Below are 25,986 nucleotides of genomic sequence, written 5' to 3' on the forward strand. Positions count from 1 at the left end.
AAAAGCACTCGAGAGGGCCACACAAGTGCGTATGTACATGTATTCTTGTCTGATAAGAACGTATTTGTGTTAGGATATAGACTGAAGAGGGCAATAAAAGTACATGTACGAACACGCGCTTGTAGTTTTGTTTGGTAAGGAAGTGTGTCAGGATAAGCAATCAAACGGACCATAGAATCAGGTATATGCGCATGTAGTCATGCATGTTTTTCTAGGATAAACATGCTCAGGAATTAAGACATTAAAAACGACGTTTTTCTGTATTTTGACTTAAATATATTTATTATGATTTCTGTATTCTGAATTGATCAATTGCACCATTGTATGTGCGATATAATACATGTATTTATGCAAACATAAATGAATAGTGTAACCATATTGTGTGGGGAATAGGACAATTCCAACGAGCGAGGCATGGTATAGGCGAGATAACACTGGGTTATGGTAAGTTAGGGTAAGGGGTCGGGTTAGGGTTAAGGTATGGGTTAAGGCTTGCCCTAACCCAAACCCGACCCCTAACCCTAACCCTTACCTCCCATGCTGCGTATTACACGACCATGCCTCGCTCGTTGTCGTTGTCCGCTTCCCTATTGTGCCTATTGTGTGTATCAAATAAGTTTTGAGTTACATATTGCTTTCATTTCATCATTAATATTTATGCTCTCTTTTTGTAGGAAGACAGACGAAACGGGCTCATTCCATTTTATGTAAGTGCTTTTTATTGTAAACGCTATTAATTCATTTGACAGTGTTTTTTTTGCTTTACCGCGTACTGATTATTGCCTCTTATAGACGTTATATATGCATTATTGTTACGACAATTTTTTGCCGTAGTGGTGCTAAAATCAAGGTTTCAAAGATTTACAATTAAATAAGTTTTCTCCATTATATGTTTGTGTATTCAAATTCAATTGAACATTTCTGCATTTACATCTCAGGAATACGCGTATGTAGTCGGAGGCAGTATATAACTATGAGCCTCGCTCTGGTAAAACGGGGCTTAAAACACGTGCGTAAAGTGTCGTTATAGACTAGCCTGTGTAGTCCGCAAAGTCTAATAAGGGTCGACACTTTTCGCCTTAACTAGATTTTGCTATATAAGAGACTTCCTTTAGTGGAAAATAAAATTAACGCGGAAAGAGTTATCCTTGATAGGCCAGTGCGGACTGCACAGGCTAATCTGGGGCGACACTTTACGCACATGCATTCAGTCCTACTTTCTCAGAACGAGGCAAATATATACATACATGCACGTAGTATGCAGTCATCGGTTTGGACGTTGGCTCTTCGATACGATGCAGGTTTGTGCCACGCTGGGAACCACGGGCTGTTGCTCCTTCGACAACATCGCTGAACTCGGCGAGGTGTGTGACAAGGAGAACGTGTGGCTCCATATTGACGCGGCGTACGCTGGAAACGCGCTGATCTGCCCGGAGTTTCAGCATCTCCTCAGTGGGGTGCATGTGAGTCCGTGTGGCTTGTTAACCCTTTGCATGCTGGGAAATTTGTCGTCTGCTAAAATGTCGTCTGCTTAATTTCTAAAATTAGCATTTTCTTTGATTTTTTTCAAACAATACTATCGGAATAGCAAACAGTTTGGATCCAGATGAGACGCCACGTTCTGTGGCGTCTCATCTGGATCCATAGCAAACAGTTTGGATCCAGATGAGACGCCACGTTCTGTGGCGTCTCACCTGGATCCAAACTGTTTGCTAAGGCCTTTTAAATTCGGTTCCAGCGCTGAAAGGGTTAATATTATAAAATAGGCTGTAACACTGGCTCTTATTTTATTCAATTTTAAGTAATTTAATGCCTCCAGTCTTATAATATTAAATCTTCAGCAGATTAAGACCCAAGACAAATACGTCAGAGTTTTAATAATCGCAAAATATCAATACAGACCATGCAAAATTAAGAATTAGATTATAAAATATGTTAAACTATAACTTTTTTACCACGTCAAACTATGGATTAAAGTTAACATTGAAATTTGTAAGAGTATAGGTTTGTCTGATACCCAATTCAAAAATGACCATTAAATAACAATAAACTCGAACATCATTCCTTAAATATATCAACGATTTCAACTTTTAAAGGGGCCTTTTCACAGATTTTGGCATTTTTTAACTTATTCATTAAATGCTTTATATCGATAAATGTAAACATTGGATCGTAAAAGCTCCAGTAAAAAATCAAGAATAAAATTAAAAAAAGGAAAAGAACATTGCCCGGACCAGGTTTCGAACCAGTGACCCCTGGAGTCCTGCCAGAGTCCTGAAGTAAAAACGCTTTAGCCTACTGAGCTATTCCGCCAAGTACACATACTTGACGTATTTTATACCTTATATAAGCAATCTTCGTGGTTTCACAAAATTTAACGACAAAAACAGAACTCTCCAAATTATTCAATCGTTTCGCGTTGCAACGCTTTATAATTTTTAGGTTTTAAAATCGTCAAAAGATGCATATAATGGCTATATTAGACCATGATAAATGTTCAGTATTACTGTTTCCACACAAATATCATAACTAAAACGAAAATTTGCGAATCTGAAACAACTTTTTTCAATTTTGTCAATTTACCAAAGCGTGAAAAGATCCCTTTAAATGGTTTCATATTTGAATCAAATTCACATTGGCGTCAGTTAATCAACTGCCACATACACGTTACACACATTCGTATATTTTCAGAACGCCTCTTCTATAAACTTTAATCCCAACAAATGGATGCTTGTCAATTTTGACTGCTCCCTTATGTGGTAAGTATATAATGTTAATTTCTGATGTACATTTTACATTTCTTGAAGTTATGTAAAATATTTCATTAATGATACGACCAATATTTTTCAATTGTATAACATATTAGAGTATGGAAAGGTACTGAAAGAAAACACGGCAGTTTGTGAAACTTTGTGTCTCGAGCGTATTGTGTAGTTGACGTGCGACAACAGTGTGATGATTTCTATTATACCTAATGATAAAATATGACATTTTGCAGTAATTTAACAGCAGTATAATAAACAAATTGTTATTTTCTCAGGTGAAAATAACAAATTTTCGGAACTACTTTTTCTATTTTTAGATTATCATATCAATATTTACTTCAAGTTATATATATTATATATTTATGATCACGAGATAATTAAAATCGATATTCCATCGAATCCAACATTTTTTTTATATTATATGCTTTTTTCACCGTTTATTTGCATTGTAAAAGAGTTTAACCGGAGAATTTCGTTGGTATAATGACGTCATATTTTGTATTGAAATGAATTGAGGCACGCCACGGGAGAAAAGGGTAACTTTTCAGCGGAAGGGAGGCAGCTATTAATTATTTTCTTGAAAAAGGGGCATTAAGGAAACAGAAAATGTGTTTATGTCAGTGTAAGATCGTTTGTTATTTCATTCTTGATCATAGAAAAATAATATTTCCTATGACCACTAGTGAAATAACCAAAGATCTTACACTGACATGAACAAATATCCTCTATTTCATATTACTTTTTTAATGAATAAGAAGGTACTGGTGCAAAGTGTATTCTGAAAGTTTCTGTCAGTTTAATTGTGATTTAAAGTTTACCCAATTTAGATATAAAATCGTAACCATTCATACCCTAGTGTTTGTTTAACATGAAACAAGCATATTGTTGATACCATATCGTCACAGTATCACTATAATTAATTCACCAAGGGTAAAGGACAGAAAGTTGCTAACCACGGCCCTCAACGTGGACCCTGTGTATCTACAACATGAACATGACGGTAAGTAACGCTCGATTGGTCGTTGTCGGCCTAGCTACATGTACTACTCTAAAGTACCCCAGGTACTCTTAAGTATACAACAATATACCCCTTGTATGATAAATACGCTTACAGACACCAGGCCATACTACTGGGTACTTGTAAGTATATGTTCCGTACTTAGGATACTGTATAGTATACTTAAGAGTACCCGCGGTACTTTGAGTAGTACCTGAGCAAACAATTACCAATTTAGAAGTATCTCTTAATATTTTTCACAATTTAGACATGCCTTAATAGAAATAGCATATTGTAGTGTGTGAATGCTTAACGTTCGACAAACAGTACTTTAACAAAATTGTATCGAACAAATAATATCTATTATATATGTGATATATTTTTTGTATTGTTTTTATTTCTTTTTCCTAGTAATAATAATGATTACATTTATCCATAGTTACTCTTGTACATGTATGAACTATTTTGTGTACGTTTGGACCCCATCAGTAAATGAAATTCCATTAACATTAATATTTCATTTCAGATAAAGAACTGGATTTTCGGGTTCGTATACCAAAATCAATAACGGTTACCGACTTATTGCTTGCTTTCTTGAAACAATTTACACTTGGCATTCGTAAATCTTTAACGCTTGTAAGACAGGATCTCTGTATATCGCAGTTTGTATATTATTGTCCACATCTGTATCAATGGACCATGTCGTATTTAATATAATTTTGTGTTTTAAAAACAAATAGCGTCTTGAGGAAAAAATCAAAATATCTAAGTTTGTAAACTACATACCACTTACAAACATTAGTCAGCATACTTTTAGTGTAGTATATACAATGCCCGTTTCATTCCATTTCATTGTTGTGCACGACATAGTACAACAATTGATAACGGAATAACGCAAAATAATATTACAGTGTAAAAATGTACCCATTTAAATATTTATATACTAATTAATCTGAGGAGAAAATCTTGTCGTTCGAAAAAGCGAAAAAAAGTGAGAAATATTTTCGCTTAAAAGAAGGTGTTTGAAGGTTTAAACCAATAAAATAAATTGTCCGGTCCGCACAGGCTTATCGGCTACACCGCTTTATGAGTTTATGTTTTTTTTCGTTTGAAGGAGGTCTCTTCCTAACGAAAATCCAGTGTAAGTGGAAAGTGTTGTTCCTGATTCGCCTGTGCGGATTACCCATGCAAATCTGCGACGATACTTTACGAACCAGCCTTTAACCCACTTTAACCAGAACACGTATCAAGTTTTCATGAATATGAAACTTGTTATCGCACTAGGGAATTACATAGAGTTTTTAAACTATTTTTAGCACTGGGGAATCCCACTGAGTCGCAGGTTTCGCTCCTTGAAGTTGTGGTTTGTGTTGCGATGTTACGGCGTTGAAGGACTGCGAAAGTATATCAGACGGGTACGGTAATCTGCTTTACCCTTTACCACTTAGATAGGCATTTTGACCCATTTTTAGTTTCTCAAATACGATAAAATTAAATACGTTTCTTAATATATTAAAGTTTTAATGGCTTCCAATCCAACCCTAAGTTACTGATAAGCAACAAACAGCTTACTATCTGAATAGCGTACGAGTTACTCGTAGACTGTTTTGGTTTTATGCTAGTTGCATATAGCCACTTTCACATTGCGTCTGAGCGGGAAATATTTAACAAGCAAACGAGACTGTGTTTATTAATATACTTGAAATTGATTTGTGTTTTAAAGGTACCTTTTCACAGATTTTGGCATTGTTTTAAGTTTGTCATTACATGCTTTAAATTGATAAATGTAAACATCGGAACAAACGAGTTTCAGTATAAAACAACAAATAAATTGAAGGAAGAAAACAAGTTATCCTCACATGGACTCGTACCACTGACCCTTGGCGTAAAAGTCTATCACTTAAACCACTCGGTGATCCGCTATCACATGATCAGCACTTTGTTATGTATTTTACATAAGCAATCCACGTAATGTCACACAATATAACGTCAACAACAGAACAATCCGAATAATACAACCGTTTCGCGTTTTAAGCGCTTGATAATTTTAAGTTTTTTTTAAAATCGTCAACAGATTCATATAATGGATATTTCAGAGCACGGTAAATGTTAAGTTTAAATATTTAAAAAAAAAACATAACTGCAACGAAAAACCTTTTATTTCACTTTTGTAAATTTATCAAAACGTGAAAAATGTCCCTTTAAACATACGAACTTTAAGAAATAATGTAAGAATATAAAAACGTTTGAAACAAAGGCACGCATACCATTATCTAGATATCGCAGATAAATAAATAAAAATAATCTAAATCAATAGTATTTGAATCGCATTTGATTGACCATAATTTATAAACATGTTGACGTACGTATTGGGATGAATTGTGCACCTGTCATATCTGCACAGGATTAATAACGCATCAATATAAAGCAGTCAGTAGAAGTGTTAACGTGTCCTCTACCATTTATAGGCAATGTGTACAAGCCATGACTTCCATACGCTTTGGGGAACTTGGCGAAACAACTAGAATGTTTGTTTTATCTAACTCATATTATAGAATACATCTTTATCATGAACATATGAGTCGCGTTCTGAAAAAACTGGCCACAATGCATGTGCGTAAAGTGTCGTCCCAGATTAGCCTGTGCAGTCCGCACAGGCAAATCAGGGACGACACTTTCTATGGGATACCAAAGGGGTCGAAACTTTAACTTCTGCTCGAGCAGGAAAAAATGCTGCTTGAGCAGCATTTAAATGCTGCTCGACCAGCAAAATGCTGCTCGAGCAGCAAATTTACTGCTCGACCAGCATTTTTTCTGCTCGAGCAGAAAAATCCTGCTCGACCAGCATTTATTTTTAGAATATGGCATTAGCCAATCAGAGCTCTTGTTATATTTGCCACATGGTGCGAAACTGGTTTGTTTTGAAAAAATGGCTGCCACCATTATGGTGCCTTTTTCACATCTTCTGCAAGTTTATGTGACGACCTGTTTAAAGTTTAACAGTGACACGCGGTAAGTGCTTTATATTTTGTCTGCAAACTAGTCGATCAAAAAATTGTTGCCATTCGCTTAATAAGAAAATCGACCATAAATGTCTAACGGCTGTTAAAACTTTTGCGAAAATCACGACGATGACTGATAAGAATTGCTCAATGGGTGCGCAAGTGTAGGTTCTCTGTGTCTATCGATTTACTTTCTTAATGATTCTTAATAATTGCTTCCGACACAGGTGCCGATTGCCTGTGATTGTGCCTTTCTGGTTAACATTGTTTACGTTTCTCGTTCTCCCCATACATGTATATCTGCTGTCCTAACTTTTACAATTATCCAAAATATTATGTCTGTTAACCAGTTCTCAGTGCCCCAGATAAGCTGCGTATCTGCTTCTTTCACCCTATTAAAATGTTTAAAAATGCAAAGAAATACAATATCATGAGTATTGAAAACGCAACCAATTTGACTTTTACGCAAATTCGTCAAATTAACAATACAAAACTTCGATTAAAAATGCTTTGCTCATTTTAGTTTTTTTCTCTTTGGAATTGTTATCGTAATGCGGTGACGCTTACATTCAGCAAGCTCAGCAAACGGTCATAGTAATTAGTTATTCAAACGCTATGCGTTTTCAATCTGACCTAATTCGTCGCTCATTGTGCATGTATTTGTAAAGCGTCTGTACTTTCAGTTTCTATTACAATGCGAAATAAAAATAGCTAAGAGAGGTCGATAGACGTCCGAGATTGTTGCGCCAAAATATCAGCCGATCGCAAACTTTTTCGAATCAAGAAAGCAAGAGGCAATCAGTGCCGAATCATTCGTGTTATCGATTTTGTTAAAAACTGTGTATACAGCAAATGAGTTGACATCCAAAAAACATGATGGAAAGTCTGTGACTTAACAAACCTGTCAAAAGTATAAAAAGAAGTTAGAAATTGTCGACATTTTTTAAAGTTTATATCATGGACAGTTTCAAGGATTAAACATATTACGAAACATCAGTTTTTTAAAATTTATGATGATAGTTTACAGTTCTATTGAATCAATACAAGTGTGCAGCGTCAACGGAAGTAAATCAGCAATTATTTTAAGGTATGCATTTTTATTACTCATTTTACCCTATATGAAGAATGGAATCACCCTATTTTTCAAAATCAATGGTTGAAAACCCTATTTCCCAAATAATTATCTGGGGCACTGAGTTCGCGAGGACTTTTCTCAACTTCAGTGTAAATTATTTTTCACCGAGGCCAATAAGCTTGTTCAAAGCTAACAACAGGTAAAATGTGAGTTGTGTCTGAATTACAAGTTGTTTAATTTTTCATAATTGAAATGTTTACAATTTACTATTTATTGAATAACTTGGCAGTGCATAATTAAAATCTGGGATGTTATTTTCAGCTCTGAACTGCGAAAAAATTGCATAATAATTACATTGGTGGCACTATAATGAGTTACCTTTCATCTGTCCTTCCATTTAAATGTCCCTTAAGCAGACTTCCCAAACTTTGCAGAAAGAGTTTAGGCATTGTATTACACACTCATTTTAACCATGGCATGCTATTGTACAACATGTCTTGACGGAAATAATTTCGATAAAAAATATTTGCAGTAAATAATTTTTCTATTGCGAATCGTTTGTATCTTTTTATCTTTATTCTGAAATGCCCCTCTTAAGAATAATGTCATGTATAGCTGGTTTAGAATTAAGAATGATGATATGTTCTAACAGCATTTTGTCATGTCATTTACTGTACTTCTTAACCTACATGTATTTGAATATTAGTTTAAACCTATTTATTTTAGCTCGATTGCATAGAAAGTAATTCCTACTTATTTTAAATGCTTTCGAGTCCGTTTCCTGGGCCTAGAACCAGTATTTGAATATTCAGTCCCCATATAACTACGCCCATATGTTGTGGACATTTTCATACAAGAATACAAACAGGAATATGTATTGAAGTTTGCTTTTTAAATTGACAGTCAATCGGAGGGTAACAGGTTTTTTTTTTTTACAAGAAGTGAGGAACTAAACACAATTTGCAGGAAAAAAAAATATTTCTTTAAGTATATTTGCATCACAGGAGCTCTGGTGTCCTGAGGTTGAGGAAACTAGTGTTGAATCTAAAACATTTAGCATCATGTACTCAAAAGTGAGAAGCCAAGTCAGACACCGCAAAATGTAAAATAATCTGTCAGATGTTTGGTCTGACAGGCTACGAAATTCTGTCAGACTGAAGGATAATTTCTGGATTCCGCTTATTAACATACCTGATAATAGCATATTTCTGTTATTAGCATATAGAATGTCAAAGCACAGATTAATTCTTAAATTTTAATGTATTTTTCTTCTATTAATAGCATAATTTTTAACCCCAATATTCAGAATTCACTTAAAGTCTTTATAGCATAGAACATTCTCAGAATGCCAAGAAAATATGCTTTAAATTTGCAAAAATATGCTCAAATGCAAATGCAAATACCTAAGAATACAATTCCATTTGATAAATAGTTATCTTAAACATCAATCATATACAATGTTGAATTTAAATTTCACTTTGACGATCAATTATTAACAGATTTGACTTATTGTATGCCCCCAGTTGCTATATTTATGCTAAAATGTGTGTTCCGGTTAATAGCATATTCCTGTTATTAGCATAATTTTGGCTGACATGGTATGCTAAGAACAGGATTCCACTGTAGCAACATATTAATCAGGAATTATGGTTTGAATCCGTGAACTATTATTTTTAATGGTGAAAGAAAATCTCCATGACGCGTTTTCAAAAATTCCTAATCAAGCTTGGTAAAAGAGCACACAGAATAGCAAATTTATTACAGCGCCAACTTACGGGTAAAAATGATTGATTTTTTTTATATTCCGTAAAGACAAATGCCGCATCATATCCTATGGGTGATTTAAAAATTAATGAAGCCTAAATAAAACATGCATTTATTTTCTTACCATTAAGCATGTTTGAGTTCTTTTTCTATCTTACAGAAGTGTTTCCATGTGATTAACTTAAATGTGAAAATTCTTCTCAATAACTTTCTTCATTAACAAAATATATTGAAAAATATCCTTAAAATTGCCCCAAGTGTACTGGTTTTGCGTGACATTTTATGTAAAAGGCAATTTTCAATTCTATACTTCAATAAAACTTTCAGAAATATTAGGTATTGCCATCATTTAATGAATATAAAAATTCATATGCTTTAAGAAAAATAAAACAATGCTTCTTACTTAGGTTGATATCTTTTGTAGCAAGTGTTCAAAGCAATGATGTTCTTGTCAATTTTGTGCCACAATTTTCAACTCTCTTCATGTATATTAAGAGATGGGATCATAAAGTGCTTCAATATTTATAGGCAAAAAGTGTCCTTTTAACCTGTCACATGTTTTTTCTACACATTTGTACAGGTATTTATACAATTATTTGTTCATGTAAATTTTGAACAGCTGAATACTAAATGTGGTCAGAATTTGTCCCTGTCACAAGTGTACATTTTGCAAGAAAGTTATTTTAAATTTTTCATAAGATAGAATTTTCAAGGTTTTACATCATTTTCTTCAAACCATTAATGCTTATCACTAGATGTACTGAAAATTTGATGCCAAAACCTTGTGAACTTTTTTTGCAAGACAAATATTGCATTGTACCAAGTGTACGAATTTTTTATCATGTTTGATGGACAGGTGATAGCTTTTAAAAAATAAACAAAGGCACTAATTTTCTGGAAAGAAGTACACAGAAGATGTAATCTCCAAGAGAAAAAGGTGTTGTCTTCACTCTGGGGGTTAACTACTCTTATTATATGGGTATGTCTCCATATTTTGTCTTCAGAAGAAAAATATAAGCATATAAATGATAATGTGTGGGAATTATATTTGACTTTACCATAACATTATTACAAAAACACGTTTCCTCTTCTCAAATTAATGTCAATTTTAATCAAAATGTTTCTCCAATTATCTTCAATGTTAGCCTGAAGTTGGTTATTAAATGTTGTACATGTACACTTGGGACACAAAATGAATGTTTTTCTTATAAACCTCAAGAAAGTGAAAACAAACTTACATTATAGCGGAATTAATGATTAAATTTTGATTTAATAAAGCATTCAAAAGCAACTGAAAAAAAGCCAATATAAAAGTTGAACATGGTCAAATGTCAAATATGATGGATGAAAAAGTCTTTCAGACACTTATAATTAAACCACGCAGACTGTCACCCTTGTGGTACAATTCCTACACATCTAAACTAAAAACCATGTTAAAACCTTCGATAAACAACGGTACAGCACTTATTATTATTTCATTCATTTTTAATGACACATTACCAAAATATATAGAGGATATATTGTATTACAGAGGAAGGTCAAGTAAGAGGACATCGTGTTTAATGTATAAAGTATAAAAAGAACAAGGTCTAATTTATAAAGAACAAGGTCCGATATATAGAGAATATAATGTTTAATATATAGAGAGCAAGGTCTAAATATAGAACAGTGAATTATATGTGTCTTGTTCTGAGAAAACTGGGCTTAATTCATGTGCGTAAAGTCTCGTCCCTGATTAGCCTGTGCAGACTGCACAGGCTAATCAGAGCCGAGACTTTCCGCTTTTATGGTATTTTTAGTTTGAAGGAAGTCCCTTCTTACCAAAAATCAAGTTTAAGCGGAAAGTGTCGTCCCTGATAAGCCGGTGCGGACTGCAAAGGTTTATCTGGGACGACACTTTACGCACATGAATTTAGCCCAGTTTTATCAGAACAAGACACATATTATAGAAAACGAGGTCAACTGTTATGAAAAAATATAAACATGTATTTGTATACAGAACCATGTTCAATATTTATAGAAAAGCGTCCAATATATAGAGAACACAATATTAGATCAACTTCAAGTATAGAGAGCAATGTCTTATATATATATCAAATTCCAACATATAGAAGAGGCATAATGTCTTATATTTAAAGATCAAGGTCAATGCCATAGAGAACAATGTTTAATATGTAGAGAACATCATTTGATATGTAGAGAACAAGGTATGCTACCCATTTGTATAGAGAACAATGCCCAGCATATAGATCTCCAGCATATAGAGAGCAATTTATAATAGATCTTTATTATATAGAACAAGATAAATTATGAAACCAAAGTAAAATATATACAACTATGTGAAAAATATTTAAAACCAGGTCAAATGTATCTACAATTTGTGAAATATATGTGTTGTTTTATTGAAAATACAGATCTATGACAGACTGCATAATTATGGAGATTCCTTATGCCTCTGATATCCCATCGGTTATAAACATATTTAGGGCCACAAAAATACCTCAAATGAAATACATATAAAAGTTATGCTATTTTTCTTCAGATTTTCATCCATTTTGAAAATGTCCCAAGTGTACAGATTTGGCCTAAAATCATGCTAGATCGTTTCAGCAAACAATTCAAGTTCCCTGTAACTTATCTTATAATTTTATAAGAATATTTTATGCAAATTTAATTTGTATTCTATATTACTGACTGTTTGGGTATTTCTTAGAATAAATGATAACTAAAGTTGTCGAGTACAAATAACCTTAAATCTCTAAACATCAACCTTAAATCATCAAACGGACACAGAACATTATTTGGGGAAACATTAATTTGTCAGGCTTTTTCCGCTCCATTTTGGGAAAACGCCACACTGGAATTTTGGGAATTTCGCGTCGTGAAAACCCCCATTTTGGGAAAAAAATTAATCGCAAAATTGGCTCAATTGGGAAAAATTATCGCATGTAAATTATTTAAAACAGTGTTTCTTATATTTCAAAGAAGCCGTTAACTGGTAAATAACGACTATTTTGATAACTTATTATTAAAATTTTACAAAATATTATGAACATGTGTGATTAGTGCAGGTTTTTTAATGTGAATTTGGGGAAAAGGCTTGGCCTTTTTGAGGTGAAAAAAATCGCGGGAAGCGCCGGATTTTGAGGATAAAAAGTTAAGTCTTAAATAATCATTAACATATTTTACAGTTCTTAAAACAAATTCAAGGCAACAGATAATTTAATTATGCAATACTTTCTATTTTCTACACCAGATCAGGTCAACTTATATATTTAAAGGGTAAAAAAAAAAAAAAAAAAAAAAAAAAAAAATTTTTTTTTTTTTTTTTTTTTTTAATTGGGAATTTTTTTTTCAATTGGGAAAAAAACAACCAGATTTGCATTGGGAATGGGGCCGAATTTCGGACCCGTGGCATAGGGCGGAAAAAGCCTGTTTGTATAGTCAAATGTAATACAAATTTAAAAAGTATTTATATATGTTGAATGGTTTGCTTATTTAACTTGTATACAAAAGTCATGTAAGTGTCCCAAGTGTACACATGTTTGAAAATTGTATACAGTTTTGGCAAAAGCTAGTTTTTGCAGATTTTCTTATATAATAAAAAAAAACTTCACATATATTTGAAGGTCATCCTATATTTTGATAAATCTGAGTTTTTCCTTTAAGATACACTGCTTTGAGGCCAGGTAAAAAACTTTTAGGAGTATAGTTTTGAAAAATATGTGTTAAAAAACATGAAAATTTAATTTTTCCATATTTTTTTTTTAGAACACTTCTGATTTTGTATTTAAATTTTGCTTAAGAACATACTGCATGTTGACAAAACACACAAAATATTGATAACATGTTTTAATGGGATTTTATTAAGTGCAAAAGACATGTACATTTATAAAAAAAAAATCAAAACATTTGGTTAACATCTTTTGTTGTGAAAAAGTGATTACATCTGACAGAACGGCCCTACTCATTTATAAAACTTGAACCCTTTCCCTATGCAATACAAACAAAACTGTTGCCATAACTTAACATCTAAAATTTGAGAAATTTTTTCATTTAGGCTTCAATATCCTAACGCTTTTCGGAGAAAAAGTGGGGATATTGTGGTTATCTCCGTCTTCTGTCCGTCCTGGCCACTTTCTCCTCCTACACTATAAGCACTAGAACCTTGAAACTTACACACATGGTAGCTATGAGCATATGTGCGACCCTGCACTATTTGGAATTTTGATCTGACCCCTGGGTCAAAAGTTATGTGGGTTGGGGTGGGGCCGGGTCAGAGATTTTTACTCATTTTTATGCCCCTGGATCAAAAGATCGGGGGTATATTGTTTTTCGCCTGTCTGTCATTGTATGTGTGTGTGTCCCAAAACTTTAACCTTGGTCATAACTTTTGCAATATTCAAGATAGCAACTTGATATTTGGCATGCATGTGTATCTCATGGAGCTGCATATTTTGAGTGCACCGGAGACTACACCGAATGTCTTCAAATTGATACTGAAGCTCTCTTATGGCAATACGGATAATCTCAACTATACATGGCCCCATTACCAACCCTGGGGTGCCCCGCCCACATTGGCCACGCCCACATAGACCACGCCCACCCAAAATTGCCTTTTACTATAATTTCTTCATTTCTACACCGATTCACTTCAAATTGATACTGAACCTCTCTTATGACATTATGGTTAATCTCAACTATGCATGGCCCCATAACCAACCCTGGGGCACCCGCCCACATAGGCCACGCCCACCCAAAATTGCCTTTTACTATAATATCTTCATTTCTACACCGATTCACATCTAATTGATACCGAACTTCTCTTATGACAATACGTTCAATCTCAACTATGCATAAAACCATTACCAACCCTGGGGGAGCCCTGGGTCAAACATGCGGCGTGGGGATACACGTCGGCCTCAACCGCGCCATTTCTAGTTTATATTTTTGAAATCACCCATATTTGTGTAAAGTTTGGAGAAAAATCAAGAAAAACATATTTTAACAATGAAATACATTTAAGTTGTTTGATGATATTTTCATGTATTTCAACGTTTCCAATGTCCAGATAAATACCCTATTTGTACCCATTGAAAACCTTTAAAACTTTAATTTTGCATTGTTATTTTGTGTTGGGCTTGAAGAAAAAAGATTGACCTGTAATGCAAATGTTTACATTATATCTCGCAATCATAACAATTGTAGTGGTGACCGGGTTTTATCATTATTATATGATTATTAGTGCTTGTGGTCATATTTCAGATGCCCAGGGGCCTTTATGGTTGGGTTAGTGAGGGGTGCTCCCTCCCTTCCTTAATTGATTTTTAGCTCCACTGGCCAAAGGCCAGCGAGGCGTATGTCATAGTCCTGTGTCCGTCATGCGTGCGTCCGTCCGTGCCTGCGTGCGTCCTTGTCCTTAACTGTAGGATCTAGGGCTACCACATTTTGTATGTAGTGAGATATAGTAGTTCTCTATGTGTCCAATAATTATGTTGATGAAGGTGGCAGTGGTAATGACTTGATATGTCTGTGAGATATGAATGCCAAAGTCTTCGTTTTACATGACATGAATTTTTATGTAAAAGTGGTGGTTCTTCATAAATTCTACATGTTCTTTTCAAATGATGACCTCTACAAAGTTGTTCCAGGAGTACCATATTGCCTGACAATCTTTTGTTTTATTGTTAACTTAAACTGTACTTGATTCTAGCATGCCACTATACTTCTTTGAAGTAATTTGAGCAAATTTCTCACTGTTTAGTAATGTATACATTGTTTAAGGTACATTATAATTTCACATTTTGTAGGTGGACTTCAATATGTATGATCTACTTATGCTGCCACAATGTAAAGGCAACAATCACTGGGTTTTGCTGTTTGCAAGTGTTATGTCCAGGACTGTAACCATTTACGACTCGTTGGGTGGTAACAACAAGGCATTGTTCGATTTGTTCTGGTAAGGTTCAAAGCTGTAATTCATTTTTATGTCCCCCACTATAGTAGTGGGGGACATATTCTTTTTGCCCTGTCTGTTGGTTGGTTGGTCTGTTTGCGCCAACTTTAACATTTGCAATAACTTTTGCAATATTGAAGATAGCAACTTGATATTTGGCATGCATATGTATCTCATGGAGCTGCACATTTTGAGTGGTGAAAGGTCAAAGTTAAGGTCATCCTTCAAGGTCAGAGGTCAAATATATGTGGCCCAAATCGCTTATTTTATGAATACTTTTGCAATATTGAAGATAGCAACTTGATATTTGGCACGCATGTGTATCTCATGGAGCTGCACATTTTGAGTGGTGAAAGGTCAAGGTCAAGGTCATCCTTCAAGGTCAAATATATGGTCAAAATTGCTCATGCAATGTCACTTCTGCAATATTGAAGCTAGCAATTTTATATTTTAAATGCATGTGTATCTCATGGAGCTGCACATTTTGAGTGGTGAAGGGTTAAGGTCAAGGTCATCCTTCAAGGTCAAACGTCATATAGGGGGACATTGTGTTTCACAAACGCATCTTGTTTGTCTTACCTGCTTGATATAGCAGTCACAGTAGCAGCTGGTGTATGTGCATTTTATGTGTGTCTCTGAGCTTATCCAAACTGTGATTCGATAATTGAATATGCCATTTTTAATATAGCTTACCACATATGTTCTCCATGTTGAGAAGCTGCAGCGCATGCGTTAACAAGAGATCAAAGGTCACATTTAGGGAGCTTTTTTGGCCAGTTCCAGTTATCATTCATCAGGCAATATACCAAACAAGATATTCAAAAAACTTTGTAAATCTTATTTGTTTTCTATATTTGGATCTTTATCTTAAATATTAAATTGTTATGACCACCAACACTTTAAAAATGATAGGCTATATATAAATTTAAGCTTGCTTTCTTAGTTCATTCTTATTTATTATTGTGTCCTATCTCTCACACTTATGTGTTTCCAATAATGTGTTAAGAGATTCACATATATATATATATATATGTTTGAAAACTGATTACCAAAACAATTTGGTATAGATAAAGTACCACTTAAGTATATAGGCACATGATTTTTGTTGATTTTTACCAACAAAATATTTGTTGCAGCCAGTTCATGTGTCAACGAGCGCAAATTGTGAACGATGGCTTGGAAAAAATTCAGTTCAGAGTTCAAAGCGCCACCTTGCAACAAACAGCGCCATGGAAACAGCTGTGGAGTGTTTGCATTGATGGTAATAAATTAGCTTTATATTTCTATATAGGAGTCACTTTGTCGTACTGTCGGTCGGTTTGTCGGTCTGTCCCGAAATTTCATCCGATCTTCACCAAACTTGGTCACAAGTTGTATCTTGATGATGTTTAGGCCAAGTTTGAATATGGGTCATGCTGGGTCAAAAACTAGGTCACGAGGTCACTTAGTGTGTTTTAAACCGAAAGTTTGTCCGGACCATAACTATGTCATTAATCGTTAGATTTTTAAATAACTTGGTACATTTGTTCACCATCATGGAACGGTGTGTTGCGTGAAAAAGTATGTTGATATCTCCAAGATCAAGGTCACACTTGGAGTTCAAGGGTCAAATGCTTGTCCGGGCCATAACTTTATCATTTATTGTGAGATTTTAAAATCATTTGGCAAATTTGTTCACCATCATGTGACGGTGTGTCGCGCGAAAGAATTACTTCAATATCTCGAAGGTCAAGGTCACACTTTGAGTTCAAAGATTAAAAATGGCCATAAATGAGCTTGTCTGGGCAATAACTATGTCATTCATTGTGAGATTTTAAAATCATTTGGCACATTTGTTCACCATCATTGGACGGTGTGTGGCGCGAAAGAATTACGTCGATAACTCCAAGATCAAGGTCACACTTTGAGTTCAAAGGTTAAAAAAGGCCATAAATGAGCTTGTCCAGGCCATAACTATGTTGTTCTTGTGAGATTTTAAAATCATTTGGCACATTTGTTCACCATTATTGGACGGTGTGTCGCGCAAAAGAATTAAGTCTATATCTGCAACGTCAAGGTCACACTGTGAGTTCAAAGGTCAAAATTGGCCATAAATGATCTTGTTCGAGCCATAACTATGTCATTTATTGTGAGATTTTAAAAATACATGGTTCATTTGTTCACAGTGATTGACGATGTGTCATGCGAAAGAATTATGTTGATGACTCCAAGGTCTAGGTCACACTTGGAGTTCAAAAGTAAAAAAAATGGCCATAAATTTGGACTGCATGTCATGCTAAAGAATTCAAGAGTTCAAAGGTCGAAATGGCCATAAATGATAATGGCATTATCATTCTTAAAAATCGCCATAAATTTGATTCTCTTGTTTTGTGAAGACAGCATTCAAAATAGTCTGTGTCAATGCGGCATGTGGGGGTATTTGTCACGTCTGTGACAAAGCTATAGTTTGCTTAGTAAAGATTTGCATTAACGTTTATTCAACAAAATAATGGGAGAATGTAGAATATAATCATCGTACCTTTCTGTTGGTGCATTGGTTTTTAGAGCCTTGCATTTTCTTTTAATTTATAAAGGACACGATATTTCATATGTAATATCAAACTGTGTTATAGAGTCCCACTTTTGTCAAATAACCCTGAAAAAAGGTTAAACAAGAAGATTACTCATATTTTAATTTATTAATGTGTCATATAATGAAAAATAGCATTCTCTTTGCTCCATTATATTATTTTGTATGAAAAGTTGTTTTTCAGTGTCTTCATGTGATTGTATATTTATGATGCATAAAACATGAATACTTTTCACTGTAAAACTATCGTTCTTGCAATTTTATTTTCAGAAATAGTATTTTTTGTGAACACTTAATCTAGTGAATATATGCTTTTCTTATTGCAAACAAATGTTGTTGTTTTTTAAGCTAAGTATGAATGACTTTTACTTTATTTCCAGACTGCCAAATGTATGGTCATGAAAAAGCATCCCACAATGTTGCGACAGGCCCATGATTCAGCTTATCAAGACTAGTCGTGAGACGCAGACTTCTGATTCATGGAGTGCGGCAAACATATCTGTGTGACTCGATCACTCCACTGTAAAGACCCGCACGGCATTAAAATGGATATTATCAATATGTGTTGTTGCTCGAAAATATGTTTTGTAGCAGGAAGTGCTTTGGGCTCGATTAATCTGAGAACTCAACAAAATATTAATAAAATCCTTCTGTGCCTTTTAGTTCTGAAAACAGAAGTAGCCAGTTGGTATTACACATCTCCTAAACAAGTACAGCACAATAAAACTGAAGGTTTTAAATCCTACATTTTTATAACATCTTTATATCCACACAAAAATATTGATGATTGTGGTGCTCAGATTGCAAAACCACCTGTTTGGCAAAAATAATGCAGATGGTTAGATTATGATAAGTGCAACAAAAAAAGAATAACTCTGGAGATAATAATTGATATGATAATCATTGCTTGACAGAATCACAATTGACCTAGATATTTATTTATGTAGTGGTGTATTTTTCAATGAGTGCCTTAAGATTCCAAAAACATATTGACTTAAAATAAATAATCCCGATGGCGTAAATGACTTATCATTTCATGTTCATGAACCGGTTTTAAAATACTTTGTAGACTTATCTGCTAGGCGGTGAGGACTTTTAGACCACCTGATAAACTTCAACTTTATTTGCCCTAGTTAAGTAACTGACTAAAGATATGTTAACATAATACTGATGACTGATGAGTCTGTTGTGTCTTATATTCTCATTGCTACTTAAAATATTAAGTCTTTTTCAACGTTGAGACTAATAATAAGCAAATTCGTTTAATTGATATCCCCCGCCAAATAAATTTTGATTATTGATGGGTGCAGAACTAACAGAAAAGTTTATTTGAAGGGTTGTACCCTTATCTCACTTATTTAAAAGTAACAACATAAAAAAAACAATTGGCAATAACTCTTATTTAAGAAAGTGTAGGGTTATAGATTTTGTGCATGACACCTCATCTCATTGATATCTTAACATCCATTAAATTTCATCTTTAAATCGTGTATAGTATCTGTGATATAGTCCTGTAAAGTAACATCAGACATGTACATATGTACTAGGGTTATGTTTTTTGTGCATGGCACTTATTCTCATTGACAATTATACACCCATGAAATTTCATGTTGAAATCTTGTATTTATAGTTTCTGAGATAAAGCCCTGAAAAGTTTCATCATATAAAAACAACAAAGGGCAATAACTCTTATATAAGAAAGTGAAGGGTTGTAGTTCTTATGCATGGTTCTATAAATGAGATATAGCCCTAAAAAGTTACATCATAAAATAACAATAACAAGAAAGGGCAATAACAGTTACGTAAGAAAGTATACGGTTATGGTTCTTGTGCATTGATAATTATACACCCATGAAGTTTCATGTTAAAATCTTGTATAGTATCTGAGATATAGCCCTAGTTACATCATACAAAAACAACAAAGCGAAATAACTCTTATTTCAGAAAGCGACGGGTTATGGTTCTTGTGCATGGCACCTCTCCTCAGCTATATTTATACACCCATAAAGTTTCATGTTGAAAACTTATATTGAATTTCTGAGATAAAGCACTGAAAAGTTTGTGAGTGACTGCACTGACAGACAGACCAACGGTACGTTTAAGAATATTTAGCGTACCCGGGGTACATTAAAGTATACTTAAGAGTACACGGGGTACTTTAAAGCATTGCCCAAGCCGAACCGACAATTACCAATCGAGCTTATTGACATGTTAAATAAATGATGATAGTGGTAAATATGATTGTGTGAAATATAATACAATAGTTTTCCTGAATTGAGTGTACATGTGAATTAGCTAAAATAATGATAAAAACACCGATTGGGATTAAACATTTGTGGAACTGAATTTGGTTCATAATCAGTTTTTAACTTTTTTAAGGTGAAATAATATATATATATATATATATATATATATATATATATATATATATATATATATATATATATATATAATCTGAAAGTATTTTCTTAAATCAATGCTATATCTTTGTATTAAAAAACTGCAACACTCATGACTGTAAATTAAGCATTACCATATTTCTTTACAACGTAATGCATGTACATCATCGATATATATAGCATTTAAAACGAAAATCGTTTTAAAATTCAAATGTTTGCATGGTGTTAGAACTACTGTTTTGATATCTTTGTTGTGAACAATGTGTTTAGGTTCAACGTCCGAAAAAAAAGATGTCCGAAAATAACTGCGAGCTGTTAAAACGCGAAATTAAGTTGAATTGAAACAACAATGCGTTAAATATTATTTTTCATCAATCTGACATTTTTCACGGCAACTGATCGGAGCAATATCACGAGGGTACTGTGAAAATCGTCAAATCTCACGATCTGACAATATTGACTGTTATTGACGCTTCACCGGTCTATTTCGTTTCCGTAGAGATAGCTAATGTCGTCCGTTTGTAAGCTCAAATTTGATTGGCTGACGGGTTCAATGGCTTATTCTAAAAATAAATGCTGCTCGAGCAGCATATTGCTGCTCGAGCAGGAATTTTGCTGCTCAAGCAGCATTGAAATGCTGCTCGACCAGTAAATTGCTGCTCGAGCAGCAATATCCTGCTCGAGCAGCATTTTAATGCTGCTCGAGCAGCATTTTTTTCTGCTCGAGCAGAAGTTAAAGTTTCGACCCCTTTGGTGCGCCATAACTTTCCGCCTAAACTGGATTTTGTAGCTAAGAAGAGACTTCATTTAAACGAAAACTGTCATAAAAGCGGACAGTGTCGTCCCTGATTAGCCTGTGCGGACTTCACAGGCTAATATGGGACGACACTTCACGCACATGTATTATGCCCAGTTTTCTCAGAACACGACACATTTATACTTTTGTATAAAATTATGTGTTATGTCACATAAACATGTATTTATTCATATTAATACATACTTCAGAAGAAAACCAGCTTTTTGTTGCCATTGTCTTTTTCATAATCATAACCTTTCGGCTTTATGCTTACGTGCTCTATTCAATTTATGCAAGAGTTGTTGACACTTAATTAACGCACGTTTCTGATTAATTTGACAAGTGTCGTGCAAGTTATTGGGACATAATGCATGTGCTTAAAGTGTCGTCCCAGATTAGCCTGTGCAGTCCGCACCGGATAATCAGGGACGACACTTTACGCTTGTATGACATTTTTCGTTTAAATGAAGTATCTTCTTAGCAAAAATCCAATTTAGGCGTAAAGTGTCGTCCCTAATAAGCCTGTGAGGACTGCACAGGCTAATCTGGGCATGGGACGACACTTTACGCACATACATTAAACCCCCATTTCACAGAGCACGGCCCATATATAATTTCAGCATGTGCAGCTTGCGAAAATTTTCGAAGAGTATGTACGAAATGACGATTTGTTTGAGGTCATCGGAAAAGTGACGATGGGTCTGGTATGCTTCAGGATAAAGGTAAACCATGGATGAACTTAACCCATTTATGTCTAGTGGACTCTCCCATCCTTCTAAATTGGATCAATTCATTTCCAAAATTAGGGATGTCTAGTACATTTATTTCTATATTTAGAATATTTATCACAAAAATTCCTTTAAGAAAACAGCGCAGACCCTGATTAGACGCCGCATCAGGGTCTACGCTGTTTGCAAATATCTTTTTTCTAGACGCTAGGCATAAATGGGTTAAATTCGACAGAGTATGTACACTCCATTCATTCATTAGCTTTCTTTTTTAATTTAATGTACAATGTAAATCGTTCTTACATGTCACTTATACTTTTCATGTGCTTATTCATGCGACTTTAAACTGACAAAACATGCAGATTGAAACAACATGTTTCTGCAACCCGTTTCTCTGGGTCCCTATATATCAACAATACAACATATTACCTAACCATTCGCATATGTCTTTACAGGGACCAAACGCGCTCACCCAAAGGCTGTTGAAGAAAATAAACGAATCAAGAAAGTTGCACATGGTACCGGCTCTGGTAAACGAGAACTTCGTTATCAGATTCGCCATTTGCGCCGAAAACGCCGACGAAAATGACATCAAATACGCCTGGGAGGTGATAACAGAGGCCACCGAGACGCTGATGTCATCCAAATTTGAACTAGAGAGACCAGGCGGTCTGGAACGAATGGAGACGCTGGAACTGTCGGAAACCGAAAGCGAAGACGAGGTATTTGACCGCGAGTTGTTTAACACCGATCTTATCTTCGACCAGCAGAGGGTAAACCTTCGTCGTGCGTGCGAGCGCCGGAATTTGTTCCACCGAATGGTGTCTGATCCGAAGGGTTTCAACCGGAAGCTGCTGAAGGCGTTGAGTATGGACGGAAGACGCCAGATACACAGCGCGTCAGATTTGCTTGACGGCGGTACTGAGCCAAGGTTTTCACGAAAGAAATGACGTTGGAATTATGTATTCATTGTGTTGTTTAATTATTGTCCACACACTTCTTGACCAAAATCGTCAAGTAGGAACACTTAACCCTTAATTTTTGAGATACGCACTTTGACCCATGTATAGTCCCTAAGCAGATTAAACAATTCAATGACTTATTTATGTATTCAAGTTATAAAGGCTTCATTTCCAAAAAAAGCATACTGATTAGCAGCAAATATAATAACTCGCTTGCTGTTTAGGTTTTGCGCTTGCTTCATTTAGCAATTTACAGTTTGCTTCTGAGCCGGAAATGGAAAAATACGTTATTTACAGCCGTCATGGTCATTTTTTTATCATTCATGTTGGAGTGTGACTTTCGTACAATGAAAATAGACGGAATTGCTTTTAACCCATTTATGCCTATCGTCTAGAAAAAAAGGCATTGGCAAACATCGTAGACTCAGATGAAACGCCGCATGATGCGGCGTCTCATCAGGGTCTGCGCTGTTTGCTTAAAGGAATTTCTGTAAAAAATATTCCATATATAGAAATAAATATACTATACATCCCTAATTTTGGAAATACATTGATCCAATTACGAAGGTCGGGATAGTCTACTAGGCATACATGGGTTAAAATACACGTATTTGTCATGATTTACAAGACGCTAAACTGCTCGTTCCAATGCAAGTGATTACTTGCTAAATATAAAGACTTGTTTAACGCATTGAACTGTTACAGTCATCTTGACATCGTGTGGTCTTAAACTTTGATTTGCATTGATTTATATTAAGATAATTTGCCTGAAATAAGCTGCAGTGCAACATACTATTTTAATCGAGTTGAAAACGTGATGTATTATTATTACATAGCTTATCTGCTGAATCATGCATGCTTAGAAACATCATCTTCGATTTTCAGAAATTGGCTTACGCATATTTCTGTACTGTTCGCAATGCAAATGTATATTTCACATATTTAGCAAAATATAAATATTTGTAAGTAAACTTTTGTTTGAAGTCGTTTTATTTTTCCGAAAAATGACAACAAACAAAACTGAGAAAAAATTAAGTTGCAGTCCGTCAAAACAAATGTAATGCATCTTCATTTGTCAGAACATAAATCATCAATCGGAGCAGAACACATCCGTAAGATCAGAAATCATCAGTCAGAGAAGAAATCATCAGTCAGAGAAGAAATCATAAGTCAGAGCTGAAAGCATCAGTTAGAGCAGAAATCATTAGTCAAAGGAGAAATCATCAGTTAGAGAAGAAATCATCAGTCAGAGAAGAACTAATAAGTCAGAGCTGAAATCATCAGTTAGAGCAGAAATCATTAGTCAGAGGAGAAATCATCAGTCAGAGAAGAAATCATCAGTCAGAGATGAAAGCATCAGTTAGAGCAGAACTTATCAGTCAGAGAAGAAATCATCCGAGCTGAAATTATCAGTCAGAGCAGAAATCATCAGTCAGAGCAGAAATTATCAGTCAGACCAGAAATTATCAGACAGAGCAGAAATCATCAGTCAGAGTAGAAATCATCAGTCAGAGAAGAAATTATCAGTCAGAGCAGAAATTATCAGTCAGAGGAGAAATTATCAATCAGAGCAGAAATCACCAGTCAGAGCTGAAAGCACCTGTGAGATCAGAAATCATCAGTCAGAGGAAAAATCATCAGTCAGAGAAGAAATCATCAGTCAGAGTAGGAAGCATCAGTCAGAAAAGAAATCATCAGTCAGAGAAGAAATCATCAGTCAGAGCTGAAAGCATCAATCAGAGCTGAAAGCATCAGTCAGAAAAGAAATCATCAGTCATAGAAGAAATCATCAGTCAGAGCTGAAAGCATCAGTCAGAAAAGAAATCATCAGTCAGAGAAGAAATCATCAGTCAGAGCTGAAAGCATCAGTCAGAGCTGAAAGCATCAGACAGAGAAGAAATTATCAGTAAGAGCTGAAATCATCAGTCAGAGGAGAAATCATCAGTCAGAAAAGAAATTCTCAGACAGAGCAGAAATTATCAATCAGAGCAGAAAGCATCAGTCAGAGAAGAAATTCGTCAGAGCAGAAAATCATCAGTCAGAGAATAAATCATCGGTTAGAGAAGAAATCATCAGTCAGAGCAGAAATTATCAGTCAGAGCAGAAATCATCAGTCAGAGAGGAAATCAGTCAGAGCAGAAATCATCGGTCAGAGAAGAAATCATCAGTCGGAGAAGAAATCATCAGTCAGAGCAGAAATTATCAGTCAGAGCTGAAATCATCAGTAAGAGAGGAAATCAGTCAGCAGAAATCATTGGTCAGAGAAGAAATCATCAGTCGGAGAAGAAACCATCAGTCAGAGCTGAAAGCATCAGTCAAAGGAGAAATCATCAGTCAGAGCAGAAATCATCGGTCAGAGCAGAAATCATCAGTCAGAGCAGAAATCATCAGTCAGAGAAGAAATCATCAGTCGGAGAAGAAATCATCAGTCAGAGCAGAAATCATCAGTCAGAGAGGAAATCAGTAAGAGCAGAAATCATCAGTCAGAGAAGAAATAATCAGTCAGAGAAGAAATCATCAGTCAGAGAAGAAGTCATCAGTCAGAGAAGAAATCATCAGTCAGAGCAAACACCCTGTCAGTTAAGAAATCATCATGCACTGCAGAAATCATCCATTAGAACCCCCTGCAGAACATATAATATATCCCGATATCTGCTTGGTTTATATCCGTTTACATGTACGCGTGACCATTATATAGTTAATTGAAAAATACTTGAATCGACTTCAGTAGTAAACTTTTAATTTAAAGGTTTTGTGGCAAAATTTTGTAATTTCAAAATGTTACCAATTTAAAGCGCAGATATGCGTACCAAAAAGCTGTTCTTATATTCTAAAACACAATGTCTTTGTTGTTTTGCAACAAATATATAACTTATTATGTGGAAACATATGTGCAAACAATAGTTGTTCAGCAGAACACTATACATATTACAAGAGATTAATAAAGATACACGTATCGACCAGTCGCGCTAT

The 25,986-nt window shown here is 34.8% G+C and overlaps 2 protein-coding genes across 2 annotated transcripts in view; both read left to right on the top strand.

Moving 5' to 3' along the window:
• LOC127881846 (aromatic-L-amino-acid decarboxylase-like) overlaps positions 1 to 23,984 on the top strand; it is a 38,615-nt gene extending 14,631 nt beyond the window's left edge. Inside the window, exons 8-15 of the mRNA XM_052429996.1 lie at positions 675 to 707; positions 1,302 to 1,463; positions 2,692 to 2,759; positions 3,695 to 3,765; positions 4,289 to 4,308; positions 5,079 to 5,177; positions 21,944 to 22,045; positions 22,507 to 23,984. Coding sequence (XP_052285956.1) covers positions 675 to 707; positions 1,302 to 1,463; positions 2,692 to 2,759; positions 3,695 to 3,765; positions 4,289 to 4,308; positions 5,079 to 5,177; positions 21,944 to 22,045; positions 22,507 to 23,001 — 1,050 coding nt within the window. The 3' untranslated portion in view covers positions 23,002 to 23,984. The remainder of the gene's footprint in view (positions 1 to 674; positions 708 to 1,301; positions 1,464 to 2,691; positions 2,760 to 3,694; positions 3,766 to 4,288; positions 4,309 to 5,078; positions 5,178 to 21,943; positions 22,046 to 22,506) is intronic.
• A 376-nt stretch (positions 23,985 to 24,360) lies between these two features.
• LOC127881445 (arginine/serine-rich coiled-coil protein 2-like) lies at positions 24,361 to 25,480 on the top strand. Its single transcript, XM_052429340.1, has 2 exons — positions 24,361 to 24,372; positions 24,902 to 25,480. The coding sequence occupies exons 1-2, from the start codon at positions 24,361 to 24,363 to the stop codon at positions 25,478 to 25,480; spliced, it is 591 nt and encodes a 196-aa protein (XP_052285300.1).
• Positions 25,481 to 25,986: the final 506 nt, after the last annotated feature.

Source organism: Dreissena polymorpha, chromosome 5, assembly GCF_020536995.1.
Source record: "Dreissena polymorpha isolate Duluth1 chromosome 5, UMN_Dpol_1.0, whole genome shotgun sequence".
Lineage (NCBI taxonomy): Eukaryota > Metazoa > Mollusca > Bivalvia > Myida > Dreissenidae > Dreissena > Dreissena polymorpha.